The 22786-nt window shown below is 32.5% G+C and overlaps 1 protein-coding gene across 2 annotated transcripts in view; it reads right to left on the bottom strand.

The window, feature by feature from the left end:
- The window catches only part of Fam174a (family with sequence similarity 174 member A), a 38578-nt gene that overhangs the window by 2919 nt on the left and 12873 nt on the right, over window positions 1–22786 (bottom strand). The window contains exon 2 of one of the 2 annotated variants that reach the window (XM_047556055.1): window positions 16478–16612. In XM_047556055.1, coding sequence (XP_047412011.1) covers window positions 16478–16612 — 135 coding nt within the window. Of the gene's footprint in view, window positions 1–16473; window positions 16613–22786 lie in introns of those variants that run through there. The other variant, XM_047556056.1, reaches the window with a different exon arrangement.

The raw sequence follows: 22786 nt of genomic DNA, 5'->3' as shown, positions 1-22786 counted from the left end.
GCCAATCCTTGGCACGTGCTTTCAACTCCACTTGAGATGGAACTTTCTTCTCCATCATAGGCTCTCTCTTGGTTATCTTTCATATTTGTTAAAATAACCATAGCTCAAATATAACTTTCTCAATGTAATCTTCCAAGCTGTTATCTCTAACTGAGTTGCTCTTTCTCAGTAATATCACAATAATTTGAAAGACTGTTGAGCATTATCATTGCATGAGGAAAATAGCCAAGAGTTCCTATCTGGAGAGGTGATATAGAAGTTGTACAAGCTGTAAAAGGGGACTGGTAGACTCAAAGAAACCTTAGAGACAGAACCAGAGTGGACAGTGTAATTTGTGGAGATTTTTAACAAGAGTCTTTTTCTTCAAAAATGGCAGAGATAGAGACTGAAGCTCTAAAGCCAAGCAGGACCAGTAATGCCTCAGCTGTGGCCAATAAAGATAGAGGACTATATGTGTACACTCTCTTGTGAACAGTACTGCATTTCATAATATATAACACAAATGTTTTTAATATTCCAACATCACTGAACTTGGAACACACCTTCCAGTTGGTGGCATGATAAAATTGCTATCATATAAGTGGTATTACTTATGTAGTAATTGCACATATTGTCTGTATGTGCATAAGATTGGTCAAATCTCTTTGTATTGCTGTCACTTCAACTGAAGCATATACATTGTTAATAAGGGATGGACTTAATGATGTTTAAAATACCTATAAAATTATATCATGAATCATCGATGAAGCCAAGTTATTATATATGAAGAATCTTCATCATGTACCACAGAAATGAAATGATGTACCCAATTTGTGTACAATGAATCAAAATGCGGTTTATAAAAAATTAAAAGCTACATATAAAAAAATGATAACAATAAAAAAAGTGATTTTTGTTTCAGCTCATCAAATTTTTGACCACGTATTATGTAGTATATTTTGGCTGGTACAGATATGCACTGTTTTCATAATAAATGCTACGAAATTTAAAAAAAAACGAAAGACATGATGAGAGTAGTAAACTATAATTTGATGTTAGCAAAGCAAACATTTATCACTAGAACCTTGGTTTCAGTTCCATTCATTAGTGTCAATTCTATACATTTTTGCTCAAAATGAAGATTTTTAAGAAGGAATATATCCCAGATAAATGACATGCTAATTTCTGTTCTGATAAATCATTATTTACAAGGAAATGCAACTGAAAGCAGAAGTTGCCAATTTCATTAGAAGGGATGAAATATGTAACAGTATTGAAAGGCTGGTGTGCACAATTCCTGAATAATTTAAAACTATCATTACATTGCTTCACAGTTAAATTGGTGGCCATTTCTTTCCTTTCCTAGTGGTCAGATTAAAATTAATAGTGTCTTAGATTAAATGAATACTGGTGTAAGTCTCCACAGAAATTAGGCCACTTGGGAGTGAAGGGAGAGAAAAAAAAGATAGGTAGTTTCTTTCATTAATGATATTTAAATATTGAATTGATAAAATGTTTAAGCTGAAAACAACTGAACTAACTGAAGTTCAGAATTTGAAGCTCTTTAACAATAGTATATAAAATGTAGAAAAAGTAAGAATGTTCCATTCTTGCTAAACCACATCTTACAGTAGTGACATGTCAACCAGTACAGAAAGATCTATTTCAAATGCAGTCTTCCATGAAAATAAACACAGATAACTATCATATTTAATGCCTAATGGCTTTCAATGTATTTTAAACAGGAGAACATTAACTGAGCTGTGTGTGTATTTATGTTTAATAGTCAAATACACACACACACACACACACACACATACACATATATAAATACACACACATTTAATCAGTCAACACATTCATTGAGTTTTTCTTAACCATTAGGAATACTGCTTCATATTTGGGAAGATGTTGGTGATCAATCAATTAGTTAAATAAAAGGAAAAGTAAAATTCCATATTGTATTATTATAAAATCACAAATACAGCTTAGAAAATATTCAGAAGACAAAGAAACCTTGGTGTGGGTGGGAAGTCTGGATACTAGTACCATGTTGTCAGCTTTTTCCTGGATGTCATTTTTTTAAAGGGATAAAACAAATAGTTTCCAAGGGAATATGAAGGACTGCCTTTTTATTGTTATCTGCAAGATGAAACTGGCAATGATTACAGAACACCAAAACTGGGAAGGAGTTAAGAGATGTAGCCCAATTACATCAGTTGATGGGTGTATAGATAAAGTAGGAGGAATAGACTCAAGAGACTAAGGTCACTCTGTTTGTCAGTAACAGAAGCTCAAGAATCACATGAATTTATGTAAACACTCCCAATACCCCTTATTTACCCCAATACCTTTCAATCATGTTTAATCATTGAAATGTAACAATTAGATGAGCTGTCCAATGCTCAATTTTCTATCATTTACAGTATTCCTGCTGTATTAAAAAATACAGAGTAGAAAAGAAATGGACAAGACCTACTCTGATACTCTGGTTATGACAATGAAGTCCTACTCCTTCTAAGAATAAATTAAAAAAATACTATTGGTATATTGTAGGTTTTGTCTTAATTATTATTTCCTTTGGTGCCTCTGGCTTCTCTGTAAAACTGCTACTCATGAACAATAATTCTTCAGGAGTCATGCCTTTGTGCAGTGACCACTAATCCCAAATATTTCTTTTATTCATCGCCATAGTTAACCTCTAAAATACATCTTGATTATGCCACAGTGAAACCCACCATTCTGTATAACTGATATACATCAACAAAAGAGAGAAAGAAATCAGAAACAGGGGAGTGGAATATGAGAGATTAAGACCAATGTTCCTTTAAAAAGTTTTTCATAAATGCATATGCACATAATTGTAGGTGAAAACCAATTAATATGAAACCCTGAGTCTATAGAAAATTATCTCAAATAGTCAAATGGTGACCTATTACAGCTTGTCCACCAGATTATATTTCTTTTCATTTATTTATTTTTTTAGCCAAGGGGAGAAAAAGTCTGTGGAGAGGAAAAATTCTGAAAAAGTTTGATTCTCTGAGAAAGAGAGCGGTGTAGAATGGGTTCTTCTTTACATTCTCTTGTTGCCTAAAACACAGCGGTGATGGCTGAAACCCTAGAAGCTATATTGTTAGGATAAGGCAAACATAAGAAAAGGAAGATTGCATAAAATCCTTGACATCAAAAGGACACTGAAGTAATACTAGGAGCAGGCCATTACAGACTTAATGTGACATGAGTAAAGCTTCTGAGTGTCTCTATTAGTGGGACTACTATCATTTGTAGAAAGACTATTTCCCCAAATCCATGTATTTCAAATCAGTCTGCTTTTCTATACGGCAACACAAATATGTACTATAAACGTATTTTACATAAATCCCAGTTTGACTATTTTCCAATCTTTAAGAATGATCTGGTGGCTGGGGTTGTGGCTCAGTGGTAGAATGGCTCAGTGGTAGAATGACTGTCCACAATGTGTGAGGCACTGGGTTTGATCCTCAGTACCACATAAAAATAAATAAATAAAATAAAATGAAGGTACAACTAAAAAATATATTAAAAAGAATGATCTGTTTTTACACATCATTCAATAATACAAGTGATTTTTAAGACACAGTATTTTAAAAATAGCTAAAAAAATTCAGAAAAACTTACCATATCAAAATGGCTATTAATATAAATCAAATTTGAACAGAAAAACTGCTTTGGTGCCAGACCCTTAAGGTTCATAGTGAAGTGGATTAATGAGAGAGGCAGAACATAATCAGTCATATGATTGCTTTGTGTGGGCAAATTGCAGGACAACACTGGAACCAGGAACTCAATTTTAGAAATGGGAATACCCTGAAAAAATTTGCAAATATTAAACTCTTAGAGTTTTTGTTTGTTTGTTTCTCTCCTTCTCCCAGCTCCTTTTAAATAAGAAGAATGTCTTTGGATTTTACATAATGAACACTACCTAAGAGCACTAGGAAAGGCTAATGCCTTAAAATTTTTACGCTATCTCATTCATTCATCCACCTCACTATGAACCTTAAAGATTATGCAATCTAAACAATTGCAGCAAAATGTAAATCCTGAACCAAAGCTACAGTCACTTTGAAAATGGATTAAATACTATATAAATAGAAACTTTGATTCATCTGTTATGTAAGAGCTTTCAATAAATAGAATTAAACGGGATCAAATACTTTTGCTCCAGATCTGTACTGTGTAACACTATAGCCAATAGCCACAACGGCAAATTAAGTAGAATTTCAATTAGTAAAACCTAAATAAAGTAAAAATGTCAGTTCTTCAGTACCACTAGCTACATATAAAATGCTCAAGAACCATGTATGGCTAGTAACGATCGAATTTGCACATTGTGATGTCTAATTGCTAATGGAACAAGGAAAAATTTCTCCTATGGCTCAACATGAACTGAAAAGTAAAATGTAAAAAGCAAAACAAAAACCTAAATGAAAATTCTTTTATTATTGGGTTAAGTAATGATGAATATGGTATAGTTTCTTTAAATGGATAAAGAAAGTATAAATTATTTTGCATGTCTACTAATAACATACCACTGGACATGCTGGGTTAGAAATTTCTAAAGCAAACACTGACACATTAATACATTTCTATATTCTATTTACTTTGAATAACTTTTGTGTTTATTCTGACAATATCTTCTTTTCCTTCTTTTTTTCTTTTTTTGGCATCAGGGATTTAATCCTGGGTGCTTAACCACTAAGCCACCATATCCCCAGGCCTTTTTATTATTTTATTTTGAGACGGTTCTTGCTAAGTTGGTTAGAGTCTCATGAAGTTGCTGAGGCTGGCTTTGAACTTGCAATCCTCCTGCCTCAGACTTCTAAGCCACCGGTGTGCACCACCACACATAGCTACTCTGACAATATCTTATACTTAACAATTAATACAGTATTTTAGAGATTACTACTACTCTGAGATTGACAACCATTTGAATATGATCTTTTAAATTAGGTATTCTGATTAAACAGTAATATGAAAACTGTTTTCTGATTCTGATATGCTGATGATAATAGCCAGAAAGTATTTTATGGCCAAGTAACACTGGACAAAAATGTAAGCAACACATTTAATAGCAAATCCTATGAAGCAGAATAAAAGTAGCCAAAAAGCAAATTTAGAGCTTTTTAAATTACACACTTGATACAAATTACTAGACTAGCCTTGAAATGACAGAAGTACTAGTTTTTAGAAGCAGTTACCATAAATTTTAAAACGTCTTCTACTTTACATCATTATAAATAATAATTTTCCATTTAGTAGAAATCAAACATAATAGCATGAACATTTTGTTTCCATTTGTTGTTCTCTGTTATAAAACTATGCTTTAAGTCTGTTTATTAGAGCCTGGTTATGGGTATTTGTCATCAATATTTTTCTTTGAGAACAATAAGGATAATATGTACTCAGAATATGCTGTTTCTTATTCCTTATCGGATTTTCTGTCTGAAGGAGCTGAGAACTCTACACAACAATTTAAAAACTGAAATTTGGAATATTCATATGGGGAAGAATGAAACTAGATCCTTTTTTCTCACCCTGTACAAAAATCATCTCAAAGTGGATCAAAAACCTAGTAATTAAACCAGAAACACTGAAACTACCAGAAGAAAAAATATAGCCAACACTCCAACATATTGGAGCAGGTACTGCCTTCCTTTAATAAGACTGCTAAAGTTCAAGGAAAAAAAAAACAAGAACCAGTAAATCTGATAGCATCAAATTAAAAAGCTCTGCACAGGAAAGAAACAACTATGTGAAGAGAAAGTACACAGAATGAGAGACTATCATGGCCAGTGACTCTTCCCACAAGGGTTTAATACCAAGAATATATAAAGAACTCAAACACTAAAAAATATAACCCAATCAATAAATGGACAAATGATCTAAGCAGACATTTCTCAAATGAAGAAATAGAAATGGACAACAAATACATGAAAAAAATTTTCACCATCAGCAATCAGAGAAATGTAAATCAAGACTACTCTGGAATTTCATCTTATTCCAGTTAGAATGGTGGCCATCAAGAATACAAATAAATACTGACTAAGACGTGGAGACAAAAGTAAACAAACACTATTGGTAAGATTGCAGATTAGTACAACCACTTTGGAAAGTCATGTAGAGATTACTCAAAAGATTAGGAATGAAACCATCATTTAATCCAGCTATACCCCTACTTGGTATTTATCCCAAAGAACTAAAATAAGTATCTCAGAAATACAGGTACATCAATGTGTAGAGCCATAGAATCAACCTAGGTTACCGTAAAACAGATCAATGAATGAGGAAAATATGGTACATATACTCAATGGAATTTTACTCAGTCATAAAGAAGAAAATTACAGCATTTGCTGATAAATGGATGAAACTGGAGAACATCATGCTAAGTGAAATAAGTTGGACTCAGAAAGTCAAGGATTGAATGTTTTCCCTTATAGGTACAAGTGAAAGAAGACACAAAGAGAGGGGGTGCGAAATAAAATGATTCTTAAAAAGGGGGGTGAAATATCATGAAATAGAGAGGAGACCAATAAAGTAGAAAAAGGGGATAGGGAAAGAGGAAGGGCAAGCATGGGAAGTTCTGGGGGAGGAAATCTACAAATATACCACAATGAATCTTGCTTATACATAAAATCATAATGAGGTCATTAAAATAATAATGATAATAATAGAAGGAACATCAGTAGAGTAGAGCAAATGGATCAGGAGGAGGGGAAGAGAAGGTGCTGGGGAATAAGATTGCTCAAGTTATGTTATGGGCAGGTACAAATATGGCATTATGAATTCTACTACTATGTATAATTATAATGCACCAATAAAAATACAGGCAAACCCCCTGAGATTTTTGAGTTTTATACTTCCTTTGTGTAAAACGTTTCAGTAAGTGAACCAAAGTAAAATTAGTATAGCAACAGCATACAATCAAGACAATACATTAATGGAGTGGCTGAAGATATTTTTGTTTTTGTTGTTGTTCATACACCTACAAATTTTCCCCATTTGACTGTATCAACTTCAGTGCTTAAAGCACTAGTATAGTGGTAATGGTGGGTATCTTCAATATGCTTTCTACCTCAAATGATGGTTTTGAGCTAACCATGATACTTCATTTCTTTCTCAGGTTTTAGATTAGGAATGAACACATCACCCAATCCTGGCCAATGAGATGAAAAAATAAAAATAACACTAAAGGAGGGCTTCTGAGGCAACTTCTCATTGTTAAAGAGATGAAGAGAGAAGTCCCCAATTTCCACTGAATGTTACTACCTGGCTATAAAGACAGGAAGGATTGTCAGCCCAAGGAGAAGCAAACACAAGACAGTGCAGAACCCAGGGAAGCCTGAGGAAAGGAGTCTGAGCCCTGTGGGGTTGTGTTTTGAGTTGGCCCAATCAATTCTGCTACATGTATATGAAAAAGCATCCTTTAGGAAATTTAGATTAAATCATATATTGGCCGTTTCTTACAGTTCAAATATGAAGAAGGAGTGGAAATAATTATCCCATCTCCTACTACCAACAATATTCACTATTAATATTTTGATGGATTTAAGGCCAAATTAGAAACATTTCTCTTTGAAATATTATAGAAGACAGTTTTATAAAATTGTAAAAAAAAAAAAAAAAAAAAAAAAAAACACAAGGAAATTCCTTTTCCTTTCTGGAAATGACTTGCTTTCCTTTCATTTTTTGGGACAGACTTTGGAAAACAAAGAGGAACTAATTTTAGAAACTCTTAAACAATTAAAAAGATTAACCATTAGTAAGAGATGATCCAAAAATAATTACATGAAGTTATAGTGTAGAGTTCTATGCTTTTATGCCGATAAGAACAAGACAAATCATACTACTTATATTCCTTATTTTTGGGGTTCATATTTGGAAACCTAAGAGGAAAGGAAAATCATAATACAAAAGACAGAATGAAAGGCATTAGAATAATTTTCCTTACAAGCATAAATCAAATAGTTATTAAACAAATGGAATGAGATTGCAGTAAGAAGAAAAAGCTTAGTTACTTAGATTCCCTTAGTCTCAGATTTCCTATTTTTCACATGAAAGTCATAGAAACTATTTTGCAAGAATGTTTTGATAATTCTGCTAGTACATATAAAGAGTATCACTGTGTCTGAACTAATGTAAGTATTTACTTGCAAAAAGCTATTCTAATCACTCCTATTAGAGTTTTGGTATCCCATTCTGTCTGGCATAATCATCCCCTTGTATGAAAACCTGCACTGTTTACTTAAATATTCTTTTCTGCCCTGACTTTCAATTATTTGAATGCCATTTCCATTCAAATATAAATTCTTTGTTAAGTTTTATATGAGTCAAATTTGGGTAAAGAACTGTAAGAAAGAAATAGAGCTAAAGAATAAAGTCAAACACTTTTTATTTTAAAAGACAGTTGGAATGTGGCTTAAATAATTTTAAACAAATTATTCACTTTAAAAGTAAGAGATGGACTCACTCAATCATGAAAATTTGTGGAGCAGCATGCTTATTTACCCCTCAGAATCCTATTCAATAATATCCCCTATGATATATATATATAGTTCTCTTTTACAATTGATGCATTATAACACTGGGCTTATAATTATTAACACTGGGCTTATAATTATTAACACTGGGCTTCCTTGTCAAATATTTATGCATGCACATAACACAACTTTGTCAATTTCATTAACTGCTAGCTCCCCTTTCCTGTTTTTTCTCCTCCCCTTCCCTTCCCCAGACTCCTTCCTCTACTCTACTGGACTCCTTTCCATTTTCATGAGATCTCTCCACTCCTGCTTTTTTTCTCCCCCCTTTTTTTTCCCCCTCTATCTTCCACATATGAGAGAAAATATATGACCATTGACTTTCTGACTTATTTTGCTTAACATACTGCTCTATTTTAGTAACAAAAAATAATAATTGGTTTATGGATTAGTGTTATGACCACGCACCTAGTATGTTTTCTTAGAGTTTTGAAATGGCTCAAATGTCATTAAGAAAAGGCACTTAAGGAAAAAGCTATATCTTGAATCAACTTCTAAATTAGATAGGTTAATAGGCTTTCTTTCCCTAAAGAGCCAAACTTCTAAACAGTTCATTTATTAAATAATTTGTGGGTTTGGGTAGATTGACTATTTATTTATTAGTGGCACTGAGGCTTGAACCCAGGGCCTCATGCATGCTAGGCCAAAGTAATACCTCTGAGTTACATCCCCAGTCAGACACCATATTTTAAATTACTTTCATAATACATTTAATACTTCTAAATAATTATTCAGGAACACCAGAGTCAGCAAAGTTATCCCCTTTCAGTAAAATGATAAATTTCAAACTGCAATGATTTTGTTTCCTGATATTCTTTAAAGGTTTATTCTAATTTGCTCTTGTTGACAAAATTGGTAACTAGTATAATCAGTACAGCAACATGCAACCATAGGCACCCAAGGCTTTGCTACAAAAATGACTGTAAAGCCTACTTCATCTATCACAGGGAATTTGTAGTAATCTGAAGGCAGTGTTATTTATAACAGTAACAACAACAGCAAAAGGGATGCCACATTTCTCAACTTTTCTACTATTTCACTTTGTATCTTTAAAAAGATGAATGTGGCTACTAGACAGCTTTTATTAAAGGTCAACAGAAGAAGGAGAAAGACTAAAGTGAGAAAAAAAAAAGAAGGCAATAGAATGGTAAAAGGAAATACTTTTGAATACTTTTAATATGTCAAACACAACTGAAGATAGCTTTTTCAAAAATAGTAGCATTTATGACACTTACTGTATAGTGGAAAAATGGTTGATTTCATGGCTGGAGTGCAGAATGATTCTGGGATAGCTTATTAGACCAGAAAGTAAGGAAGTTAAAAAAAAAAAAAAAAGAGCAAATCACAAGGGAACATAAATTATCCTGGTGATGCTTTTACTGGTGAATTTTGGGATCACTTGGAATCCAAATAAACAAGTACATCAATGAATTATGAACCTCTGAAAACAAGAACGTCATTAGTCCATGATAGATAGATATAAACAAGAAAGAATAAATAATATTTGCTTATGATAGAATAAGCAACCATAGAGACTAGTAACCATAGAGAAAATACTTAAGTTAGAAAGTCATTATTTTGGGACTATCTAGTCAGATTAGGCAAAATCTTGGTAGATGCCAAATACAGGGACTTTTTTTTTTATAAGAAGCGGAATATTTTCATGATTTTAAAATTCATTCCTGATTCATTTTGAAGGGGAAAGAAAAAGTAACACACTGAAGAAGTTGGATAAAACCTTCAACCGGTACACAGCAGGTGCCTAACCACTGCAATGAAAGACACGAGAACAACCTGTGTCTCCAGACATCACACCCTTAAAAGACAGCATGTTCTATACAGCATTTTAACTAAGAATGTATAACCTGAATCTAATTATGAGGAAACATCAGGACAGCAGGTAAATACAAATGAGTTGATATAAACTCTTGTATATCCATAGTATGAAAGAAAAAGAGAGCAAGCAAGAGAACAAAGTAAAATATTATGAATGGTTGACTCTGGGTAAAAAACAACTAGGACTTCCTTTTTTTTATTTTAAACAAATGGGGTACAACTTGTTTCTCTGGTTGTACATGAAGTAGGGGCATACCATTTGTGTAATCATACATTTACATAGGGAAATGATGTTTGATTCATTTTGTTATTTTTCCTTCCCCTCACCCCTCCCACCCCTCTTTTCCCTCTAGGATTTTCTTTGTACTGTTTTTATTCTTAAAGATTTTCTGTAAGCTTAAAATTATTTCCACACAAAAAGTTCTTTTTAAAAAAGTAATGTATGAATATATGTTCTTTGAAGAACAAAAAAATCAAACAGGCAGATTTAAATGGAAAAGAAAATGAATTGTCAACCTTTCAATTTCATCTTTTCTCCACTAGAAGCTAAACTTCACAAAGTCAATACTTTTTGTCTGCTTTTTACTCAAATATATCCCAAGCACCAGACCAGTGCTTGATATCTGTATAACTGCTACAATATTCATTTATTGGATGAATGAATGAGTAGGTAAACAATTATTTTCCTTCTCTTACTTTATGTAAAGTAAAATTGTTTCTTATTTATGAAACAAATTGGATCATATTACTAAAAAACTCATGAAGATATCATTATTGATTCTCCCTTAGTATTTCTTCTCCTTTGCCATGAAAACAGAATACCTAGACCCATTAGTAATATCTTCCAAAGTCCCTTGAGTAATTCAAGTCACTCCATATATTTGCACCCTTGCACCCTCCAAATGATCTTCTTTATTGTCCTCTCACTCCTTACCCTGGTCTCCTCCAACCCACTCAGAGAAATCTTCATAACACAACTTTGCTTCCCATGTATTAAGATTTTTAAAACGAATTTTCATTGCCTGTAGAATAATTACTCAGAAGTGTGAATACCATATTTTACAACTGTTTCAAGATATGTCTTCTTAGCTGGGTGCAGTGGCATATGCCTGTAATCCCAGTGAATCAGGAGGCTGGGGCGGGGGATCCTGAGTTCAAAGTTATCCTTAATGACTTAGTGAGGCCCCCCTAAGCAAATTAGCCAGACCCTTTTCAAAATAAAAAATAAAAATGACTGGGGATGTAGCTCATTGGTTAAGTGCCCCTGGGTTTAATCCCCATACTTTAAAAAAAAAAAAAAAAAAGATATTTTTCCTTTTCTTTTTCACCATCTCTACTGAGATATAGTTGATAAATAAAAATTGTTAACATTTATAGGCATACTAAATGTTTTGATATACATATAGTATGTGAAACAATCACAAAAAGCTAAACACATTTATCACCTCAAATAATTAGCAATTATTTTTCTGGTGAGAACAATTAAGATTTGCCCTCTTAGCAAATGTCAAATATGCAAAATAATATCATTAACTATATTTATAATACTGTATATTATTTTCAGAAGTTAATCACCATTAATAACTGGAGTTTTGGACCCTAAGCCAAAATCTCCCATTCCATTCTCTCTATCCTCTGGCAACCATCATTCTGTTCTCCATTTCTATGATCTTCATTATTGTAGATTCCAATGTAAATGAGATCATGCAGTATTTGTCTTTCAGTGTCAGGATCATTTCATTTAGCATAGGTCTTCCAGGTTCATCCATGTTGTCACAAATATCAGGATTTCTTTCTTTAAACACGAAATAACACTTTTTTCTTTACATATTTACATATTTTCCATTCATTTTATCCATTAACCCATCAAAGAAACATGTTATTTCCACTTCTTGGTTATTCTGATTAATACTGCAATGAGCAGAAGTATGCAGACATCTTCCTTACATACTGATTTACTTTGGATATATACCCAGATATGGAATTGCTGGATCATAACTTAGTGTATTTTTAGTGTTTTGAGATATCTCCATACTATTTTCCATAACAGTTGAACACACACACACACACATATATAAAGGGTCTTTTGTCCACTTTTGAGTCAGGTTATTTGTTCTGTTTTATTTTGCTCTTGACTTACATAGTTTCCCTATAAATATTAGATATTAAAGCCTCTCTCCACACAAACACACAAACACACACACACAAATATATATAGATACACAGAGATTCTGACACAAAAAGACAAATACTGCATGATCTATCTACATATAAAGATATAATTTTTAGTACGTATGTGTACATAATTTGTGTATACCCAAATATCTAAAATCCAAAGTTTTTGAAATCTAAAACCTTCAGGCAAAAATTCCAAAGAACAAAAATCTCTGAAATCTGAAATACATTTATTCACAAGCATTTCAGATAAGGGATATTAAAAACAAGTTCACTGGATTAGACAAAGGGGAATGAGGGGGAGGGAGTGGGGATGGGCAAAAGAAAGATAGTAGTATGAATCAGACATAACTTTCCTGTGTTCATATATGAATACATGATCAGTGTAACATTTAAGTCTTTAACCCATTTTAATTGATTTTTGTACATGGCATAAAAAAATGATTTCATTTCATTCTTCTGCATGAAAATACCAGTTTTCCCACTATCATTATGGTATGCCATTTATGGAAAAGATTATCTTTTCCCATTGTGTCTTTGTACGTCATATGGAAAATGTGTGGATTTATTACTGGGGCCTCTGCCCTTCTACTATGTTTTTATGTGAGTACCATACTGTTTGAATACTGTAGAATTGTACTGCAGAAAACAGGGACTGTGATGCCTCTGCTTTGTTTTTCTTTCTCAGATTGCTTTGACTCTTTGGAGTCCTTTGTGGTTACATGTGAATTTTAGGATTGCTTTTCTATTTCTGAAAACAATGTAATTGGGATTTTGATTTAGATTATGTTAAATCTGTATATCACTTGGGTACTAATGGACATTTTAACAATATTTAATTTTTCCAATCTGTAAACAGTTGTCTTTTATCTGTGTCTCTTTTATTTCCTTCACCAGTGTTTTATAAGCACATAAATATTTTGCTTATTTGGTTAAGTCTATTATTAAGTATTTCATATCTTCTATTGGTATTAAGGGGGATCTCCCCGACCCCAGGTGCTGGGGATTAAACCCCGGGTCTCATGCATGTTAAGCACATGCTTTACCATTGAGCTATGCTCCAGTGTTTCACTGCTACTAGGAATTGGATTGTTTTCTTAATTTTTCTCAGAATAGCTCATCTACATGACTGATCTTTGGATGCTGGTTTTATATCTTGCAAAATTTTAAATTATTGTATTAGTTCTAACAGTCTATTTTTGTTGAATTTTAGGGTTTTTTACATAGATGATCATGGCATTGCAGATATAACTTTACTTCTTCCTTTATAATTTAGATGTTCTTTATTAATTTTTTCTTGTTAAATTATTATGCAGGTAGGACCTACTATGTTGAATAGAAGTAGCAAGAGTAAGCATCCTTTCGTTGTATCAGGTCCTAGAAAAAAGCATTCAGTTTTTCCCCACTGACTATGTTGTTATTGGTAGGTTTTTCATAAATGGTCTCTATGGTGTTAACTCCCTTATATACATATTTTGTTTAGAGTTCTCTTCATAAATAGATTTATACTTTATCAAGTGCTTTTCAGTGTCACTGAAATGACCACATATTTTTATCTTTTTTTAAAGTAGTGTATGTTATAGGTTGATTTGCATATTTAGAAGTATTCCAGGGACAAATCTTATTTGATCATGAGGTATCATCATTTTAATATCCTACTGAATTCAGTTTGGTAAAATTTCATTGAGAATTTTGGCAACTGTGTTCATCAAGGGTATATTAACCTGTAATTTTCTTTGGTTGTATCTTTGTCTGACTTTGCTTATCAGGGAATGCTAGCCTCAGAAAATAAAATGTTAGTGTTCCCTCATTAAAAAAAATAATTGAGAAAGATTGCCATTGATTCTTTTTTGAATATTTGTTATAATTCACCTGTGAAGTCATTTTGTCTTGGGATTTTTTTGTTTCCCTGTTTTAGACAGGACTTTGCTAAGCAGGCCTCCAATACACAATTTTCCTGCCTCAGCCTACTGAGCAGCTGAGATTGATTACATGTGCACTACCATGCACACCTCTTGGGGGATTTTTGATTACTAATTCCACTTCCTTTTGTTACTGGTCTCCTGAAGTTTCAATTTCTTCTTGATTCAATTTTGGTTGTACATTCCTAGGAATTTACTCTTCTTCTAGGTTATCAAATCTGTTGGCATATAATTATACATGGTATTTTTTATTTGTGAGGCATTACCTTTCACAATTACTAAACTTTGGGTAGGTACTTAATGCAATTTGCAAGCATTGTCTTCAACCTGAATGCTGAAATAGATAACTAGAGTTCAAATTAAGTCCATCTTTGGACACAATCTTGAGTTATTAACAATTTTGTTTCCCCATCTTCCCTTACTATGTACAGAATAGATGCCTTATGTGTATCTAACTTATTTAAATATAATTATAATAGCTGTGAAAAATTTTAATAAGAATAATGTAAAAAGAGTAAGATCCCACTACCATCTAAATAAAACACTTTCTTAGAGTGAGCCCAAGATGAGACATAATTTCCATTGTTCCTTTAGTAAGTCTCTGTTCCCAACTTGACTTCATATTATTAAGCCTTTTATTCTAATGTATAAAGTACCTATTATATACAATGACTCTTGAATGAAAGCCTACAAATTCATCTGATCCATGGCTTAAAAAACAAAAACTGGTCAATGATCAGCAATATTAACCTTGTTGAAAAGTCTACAACACTTATAGGCAATTTAAGGGCTTTTTAGAGGGTAAAACCAAATGTTATAAACCTTTATGTATTTCAGGCATGTTTATTTTCTTTAAGAGGCTAAGGTCTTAATGAGCAGATTAAAACTTTTGTTCACATCTGCATACCTAGCTTTTAATATCACTATAATTGTATAACTGAAATTACATGAATGCATTTTTTGTATAAATTTTCAGCATTACTTGAAGCTCTTTCATATACTTATATATGTATATATATATATAAACATATATATATACACACATACACATACACACACAATAAATATATATATATTTTAAAAAATACCTGAGAACTTTTAGTAATACTGATAATTCCTTCATTTATATATTAATTTATAAGAATATATATAAAATTTTATTTATATATGTGAGTTAATATATATACAATATGCTTAAATATGGGATTTAATACATATATCTTTTATTGATTAAAATACATAAATATATAATTTAGATCATATGTAGTGTATATATTAACATGTAATTTAATAGCCCAATTTTTGTTCATTTTTTTCATTTTAATTCCAAGATTTCTGTACTCCTTGCATTCGTGACTGATCCTTGATTGTAATTTTCCTTGACCCAAGAAATATCCTTTTATCCTAACATATCTTTACTTACTTTGTAGAACATTTGCTGCCTCTTTTCCTCATTCTATTTGCATTAATTCAATATGTAATTTCATTCATTTGAACATTTTAGGAAAGGTCTTAACATGGAGTGAAAATAAATCTAAATATATATATTGTAGTTACACAGTTAAACTATCAGACCATAAACAATTAACTATACAATTCTGTCAAGAAGCACTGCAAATAAAATAATTCAAATGGAAGACAAAATGCCTTCAGAATATAAAAAGAAAAAGAAAACGATTACTAAATATCCCCCCAGGCCCACCACACTGACACAACAATACACATTGTAAGAATGAAGAAGTTAAAAACCAAAGCTTTTCAAAGAAGCCTACAATAAAGATATAGGGGGCAGATGCATTCTACTCTTTTTGGCTATATTAGAATAGCAATGTGAATGTAAGGTACTGATTGGGTAGAGAAAATAACTTCATTAAACAGAACTCAATAAAATCAATTAAAGTAAAAATTGCTAAGTGAAAGTCTACATCTTCAATTTTCTTGGCAAGGACTTGCTTTCTGATAGATGGAATTAAATGACTGAATACTTACCTTCTAGGATGATTGGCATCAAACAATGTGTTATCATCATCCTCATCATCTTGTTCTAAGGGTGTTAATTCCATGTTTTCTATGTTAGTGTCCAGAACTCCGTATCTCCTAGTTTTTCGGTTTCTTCTCCTCATCCTATAAAAATACACCACATTAATGAACAAAAATTATTTTAATATGGGATAGATGATCCTTAGTTTATATCCTATATTAAAAAATAAATAATTCCTATATTTCTGACCTCGGAGGCACTCAATACATAGATGCTTAAGTTTCAAGTATATAATTCACCACCAAGGATTACTTATGATTCATTAAACAAAATGTATTCCTACAATTGTTTCTCATGTCTCATACTCTTTTTTGTCTCCGTCAACTGGTGGTGTTGATAGATAATTCTTTAAATCTTAGTTCAGGTAGTACTTTACCAAAGCCTTCTATTTCAGTTTTTGCCCTCATACTTTCTTATAATTTTGTAGGATTAGGTATTTTTCTGAAACATTAAGAAACTGTATGTATACGTATATACTTAAATTCTAGACAGGTAGCTTGCAACCCAGGCTACACATCAGAATCACCTGGTGTCCTTTAAAAAGTTCCATGCTCAGGCCATAAGTAAATTAGAATTTCCAGGGACAGGAACTAAGCATCATTATTTTATTACATTTCTTCAAGTGATTCCAGAGTGCTGAAAAGTTCTATCCTAGACCACTGGTTCTTAAAGTGTGGCTCTCTGGATCCCCAGAACCATACTCATCACAGTGTTTGTGAGAAATACAAACCTTTATGCTCAACCTAGACTTAAGTAAATAATAAACTTATAGGGGCCAGAAAACTGTGTTTTTAACAAATATTTCTTGTGATTTTTGGTGCAAGATGAATTTGAGAAATAGGGCCCTAAAGTAAGGAAAAAATCAGGATACTAAATATTAATTATTGTCAGCTGTGTATATGAAAGGGTTTCATAATTTAGAGTTCTACTCTATTTCTCTACAATAGCTTTTTCTTTTCTTTAAATCATTTAGTTTGATTTGCATACATGAGTATGTATGATTATGTGGGTGTTGATTTTTCTCTTTCCCATTAAGTTCCATGAGGGGAGCAACTACACCTGCTTTATTCACCATTATATAATCACAGTATAAAAATAATTACAATACTTTTTAAATATTTGTTGAGGGTCTGCGTGATAAATTGAACAGCACTAACGTCAAAGATGAGCCTTTTCAAACATGATGAGGTGAACCCCTAGAAGATAGTGTCCTACACAAAAATGTATACATATATGCATTCAACAAATACTTGAGACTTCATATACTAGCTTCTGGGTGCTTCACACCTCCTGTCAAAAATTTAAATGTATAAAATATACAAGTCCTAGACAACAACATAATTTCTACCAAGCACTGCCTGTACACCAGTTGATATATCCAACAAAAGGTACCCAAAGGTGATGGAACAAAAAACAGTGGTTTAAGTGAAGTATTTGAATTTAAAAATTTAACCAATGAAAGAGGTAATATATGCTTAAGTAGCAAAAATAAGGCAGTGTGAAGTTTATGCTAGTTTTTATAGTGAGAAATTAAATTTAGATTGTTACCATTAATATGTATATGTATGTATATGTGTGTATGTATGTGTGTGTGCATATCCATACACACTATGTGGTCAGAGGTCTAAACTTTTTCTGTAAAAGGGCTGACAGTGATTTTGTTTTAATGGATTCTGTTTTTTTCTGTCATGTACTCATTTTAATTTTTGTTTTGCTCACAACCCTTTAAAAATATTAAAAATACCTTTTGGACTTTACAAAAACATGTCAATGGAGAGGACTTAGTCTATTTACCAACCTCTTAATGAGAGTTACAAAAGTAATTAACAGGAAAACCAAGAGCAGAAGGGGATAAAAACATTGCCTCTGGAAAGAGAATTTGTCCTTTTGTGCCACATGATTTAATTATTAAGATGGTCCTTATTTGTTGAGGGAGTGATGCTTTTCCTGCTTTCCCTTGATTTAAAAAAGTGAATACACAGTATTCACGGTAGTAACTGAAACATTACTGCAACACTGGTTATGGATAGTGAGTGTTATAATATTTCCTCTTTTACCAGTCTTTTGCACATTTTTCTAAAACAAATGGCTTCCCGAATATTCTGGAATTTTTAGTCAATGAAGAATTTAATGTCATGTAAAAAAGTATTTAGGGAAATATACTGGATTCTCTCAGGTTACATATATTAAATAGTCAATCCGCTAATAACCAGGTTGTTGCTAGTCACAGGATATTCTGGTTAAGTCTTAAAACAGAGAAGGGCTTGAACATAAAGTTTAAGGATTTAAAAAAAATAATAATCTCAGCTAATGCTCTTCTGCACTCTCAAAGTCTTTATCATACCTTGAAAGAATTCCTAATTTTCCAGTGAAAGGCCAAACCAATCTTCATAATAACACTGTTTTCCCTATCTCTGTATGGTGTAAACATTTGACCATATGGTTTTGGGCACTGTATTATTTATTCTAATCTGTACATCAATAGGTACATTATATATATATATTTTGTATTCTAGATTTTTTTAAAATCATAGGCCTAAAATCTATCTTCCAAACATGAATCTTTTAAAAACAGGAACCTATTTCATATAAACAAGCAGAATACTATTAAGCTCTAAATAAATGGGAGATTCAGTTCAGTTCAAATTAATTTAATATTTTAGTATATGTACTAATTCATACCAAGAATTAGTCAAATTCTCAAAACCTATTTTAGATATTCAAGTTGATAATCAAATAGTTGTCTCAAAACAGATGAATATTTAATATTCCAGTATACTCAGGTTAATTAGAACTATGTCCTGTTCCAATAACATGTAGAAATGATAGTATCAAAATAAAAGTACTAAGGTAAGCTTGATAAAATTGTATAAAAAATTTGGTGCCACATAAAATAAACACAACAAAATAAGACTTCATTTAATTTTACTACTCTATGAAAGAAAAAAGTACCAATAATGTAACTTGCTACAACTTGCTGTATCCACCTGAATTGATTCACATATTTTGTTCTATTTTTTTCTTTTAATGGAACATGTGTAAGTTACATATTAAGTATGCAATAATATAAATAACAATATTCTTTAATTTACTCTATAACATTCAAACTACACTGAAGAATATGTTAATTACACACATACATACTTTCTTTTGTATATGGTTGGCAGGATGATAAAGCAGAGTAAACCTCAAAATAAATATAAAACTACTGATATAGAACTTTTGTCTTGACTTTTTCCATAAAAGTGACCAATAATGAATTTGATCAGTTATTGACCAAGAAATAATTTGAAACTACAATTTTTGCCATAGTAACATAATAAGTTAGTAAGCTACAATTTTGGTTGCCCATGATTTTCATCAAAAAGTCCAATTTGATTAGACACAAGATGAATAGTAAAAGTTCTTTTTGTTATTTTGACATCTCTCTGTTTCAAACCTTATTCTCATAACTCAATCCATCAGTTCTCAACTTAAGTACTTCAGGAAGCAAACACTGACAAAGCATTAGAGCATTTTATGGGTTGATTTTTGCCCGGCAAAACTTCACGTTGAGGTCCTAACTCCCAGGACTGGAGAATGTAATCTTTAGATCATATTTTAAAGATAGGGTCTTTACAGAGGTAATCAAGTTAAACTTGGGTCATTAAGGTGAATTTAAATGTATTCTGTCTGGTATTCTTATTAAAAAGGAAATTTGAAAACTATATGAATACAAGATGAATGGCATGTGAGCTTGAAGACAGTCATCTACAAGCCAAGGAGAAAGGCCTGGAAGAGATCCTTCACTCACCGCCCTCTGTTTAAGCAAAAGAAGTTTAACCCCATTTGTAGGACTTTCTTATAGCAGCTCCAAAACATTAATACAGCATGCAAGAGATTTATTACAGGAAAGGCATGTGAAGGATAGAGGGAACTAGAGAATGCCAGGAGATATTACAACAGATGATGCAGGTTTGAGAACTGTGAAAGGCAGTGGAAAGGACGGATAACTGGGTAGCAAGATTTGCAGCTTGCAGTGCACTTCTGAAAGAATTTTGATCATGTCAATGGTGTGTCTACAACCAAAGACTACCCCTACCCATTAGCTGTCCCCTGTCAGTCAGGATAGCCAGACTTTTCTGCACTTAGTCACTGACTGGGAAGAAGCCTAGGAATTATGATCCTGGCGTTGATGCTGCAATGGATTAAAAACTGCAACAGGCGGAGGCTGTCAGTTAAGCATGCTTCCTGCAGTAGGTTATCCTAAAGTAGGTAGGATTAATATATTTCCGTGGCTACCACAATCACTAGGCCCTATTGAGTATACTTCCTGAGAATCACTGAAATTATTTTATGTTGCTTCATCATATCATTGTGATCATTTTTCTATCAAAACAGCATCCTAATTTACTACTTCCATCAACTCTGGCCACAGACTAAATTGCCCTTTATACCCTCAAACCTTCAATGAGTTCCCATGACTCAACATTCAGTAATGAGTCTGTAATAGGACCTTAAAAAGAGGATCACAGGCTGGCTCATATTAACAGCTCTTGCTCCACTTTGGTCTTCATTCCACATTCCACTTCACTTTCCATAGCCAGTCACACAGCCTTCTGTCTATCCTTAGGGTGGTCATACTTTCTCTGCCATTGTACTGACAGTTTTTACATTGACATTACTGCTGTATTAATGCTCATTTATTTAGCTTTCAGCTCAAGTGTCATTAACTTAGGGAAATCTTCTCTGATTTATCTAGCTAGGTCAAAACTGCCTCCATAGTATGAATGCAAAGTACTCATCAATGGTGCACTTGTGCATTTATTTAAGTCATTATTTGTCTTCTCTACCAGACCATTAGTTTCATGGGAACAGGAGTTCTATCTGTTCTTGCTCACCACTATACCTATAGTATACAGGTTCTGCCATAAACACTTAATAAATACCTGTTAAGTAAACTAACCGAAATATGTGGATTAATAATATATCTTGCATTTTCTTTCTATAGCAAAAACTTTTACAATTTTACATGGAAATCATCACCTCTGGGATAAGAGAAGCCTATAAGAACATTCTTTTCCAAATAGACTACAGAAAAAGAAGCTAGCCAATTTTCAAATCCTAATATGGATCTCAGGAGGCAGTAGCCTTGCATATCAAAACAAAAATGTACTAAAATATTTAAATATATCAAATATGTACTCACTGTAGGACCTTTATGATCTCATTTAGGTATATCTCAAGTGATTGCCATACTCTACTCAAATTAGAACCATTAATAATTAGCTTGTATCCTGTGCTAGGGAGTTTCATTTTTATCTTTTGATATGTGGATTTTCCATATTAAAACACACAGGTATCCTGTACTCTACATCATGGTTATGTATCCTTTCAAAAGCCAAACAGGATTTTAAATTTTCTTTTAAAAAATTCTCTGCATTCTATCTGGAACAATTTCCAATGCTAGAGATATTTTTGCCTTCCTATACAGAATAAAATGAGTGTTCTAATCATTTTAACCTCAAGATCATGATGCTTGGTCTACTGACATACAGCAATAATGTTCCTGGCAAGGGGTGAAGGTATGTGTGACTCCATAATGAAGTTCTCAGACTATTGTCCTTTTGAATTTTTTTAGTTTCTTTACACAATTTTTTTGGGGTCCTGTGTATTGGCCTGATAGTTGCCAAGTTTGGAACCTATTACAACTTTGACAAAGTACATCATTAAATAAAATATTGTCCCCCAAAAGTATGTTGCCACTGCTTTTCTCCAGAAAAATGTTCACTGCTAACATCCATAGGTTAACAAAGGAAAGATCAAAAGCATGTTGATCTATGTTTAGGACACTGCAATGTTACTTTCTCTCCAAGACACCTTTTTCACCTAGCTCCTTGTAATTCAGTCCATATAATCAGTTCCTGAACTTAGATTTGTCTCATTTGATGATAACCTGGTCAGTAATCCCAGGTGAAGTAAGTTGTAAGTTAATGTCATATTGTCATATAAGTTGGCTTTAAAGAGCCTGGTATGAAAGTGAATAACAAATCATTTCCTTGTCATTTCTTCTCTTTATCTTTACATGGATTTCCTAATTTTTTCTTTTACTCCACAAAATTTAGAATGTGTAGATAATTCTTCTGAGTTTCATTTCTAAAAGTTCAGTATGAATTTTTTTCTATTCAACTTTAAAGTCCTATCTATAGAGAAGCACTCCCAGATTTCATCCCCCTTGGACTCTGAATAGCACTATGGCGAACCCCATTAGTTTTCTT

This window comes from Sciurus carolinensis, chromosome 6 (assembly GCF_902686445.1).
Source record: "Sciurus carolinensis chromosome 6, mSciCar1.2, whole genome shotgun sequence".
NCBI lineage: Eukaryota > Metazoa > Chordata > Mammalia > Rodentia > Sciuridae > Sciurus > Sciurus carolinensis.
Note: the sequence above shows the minus strand (reverse complement) of the source record. Positions and strands in the feature narration are given on the sequence as shown.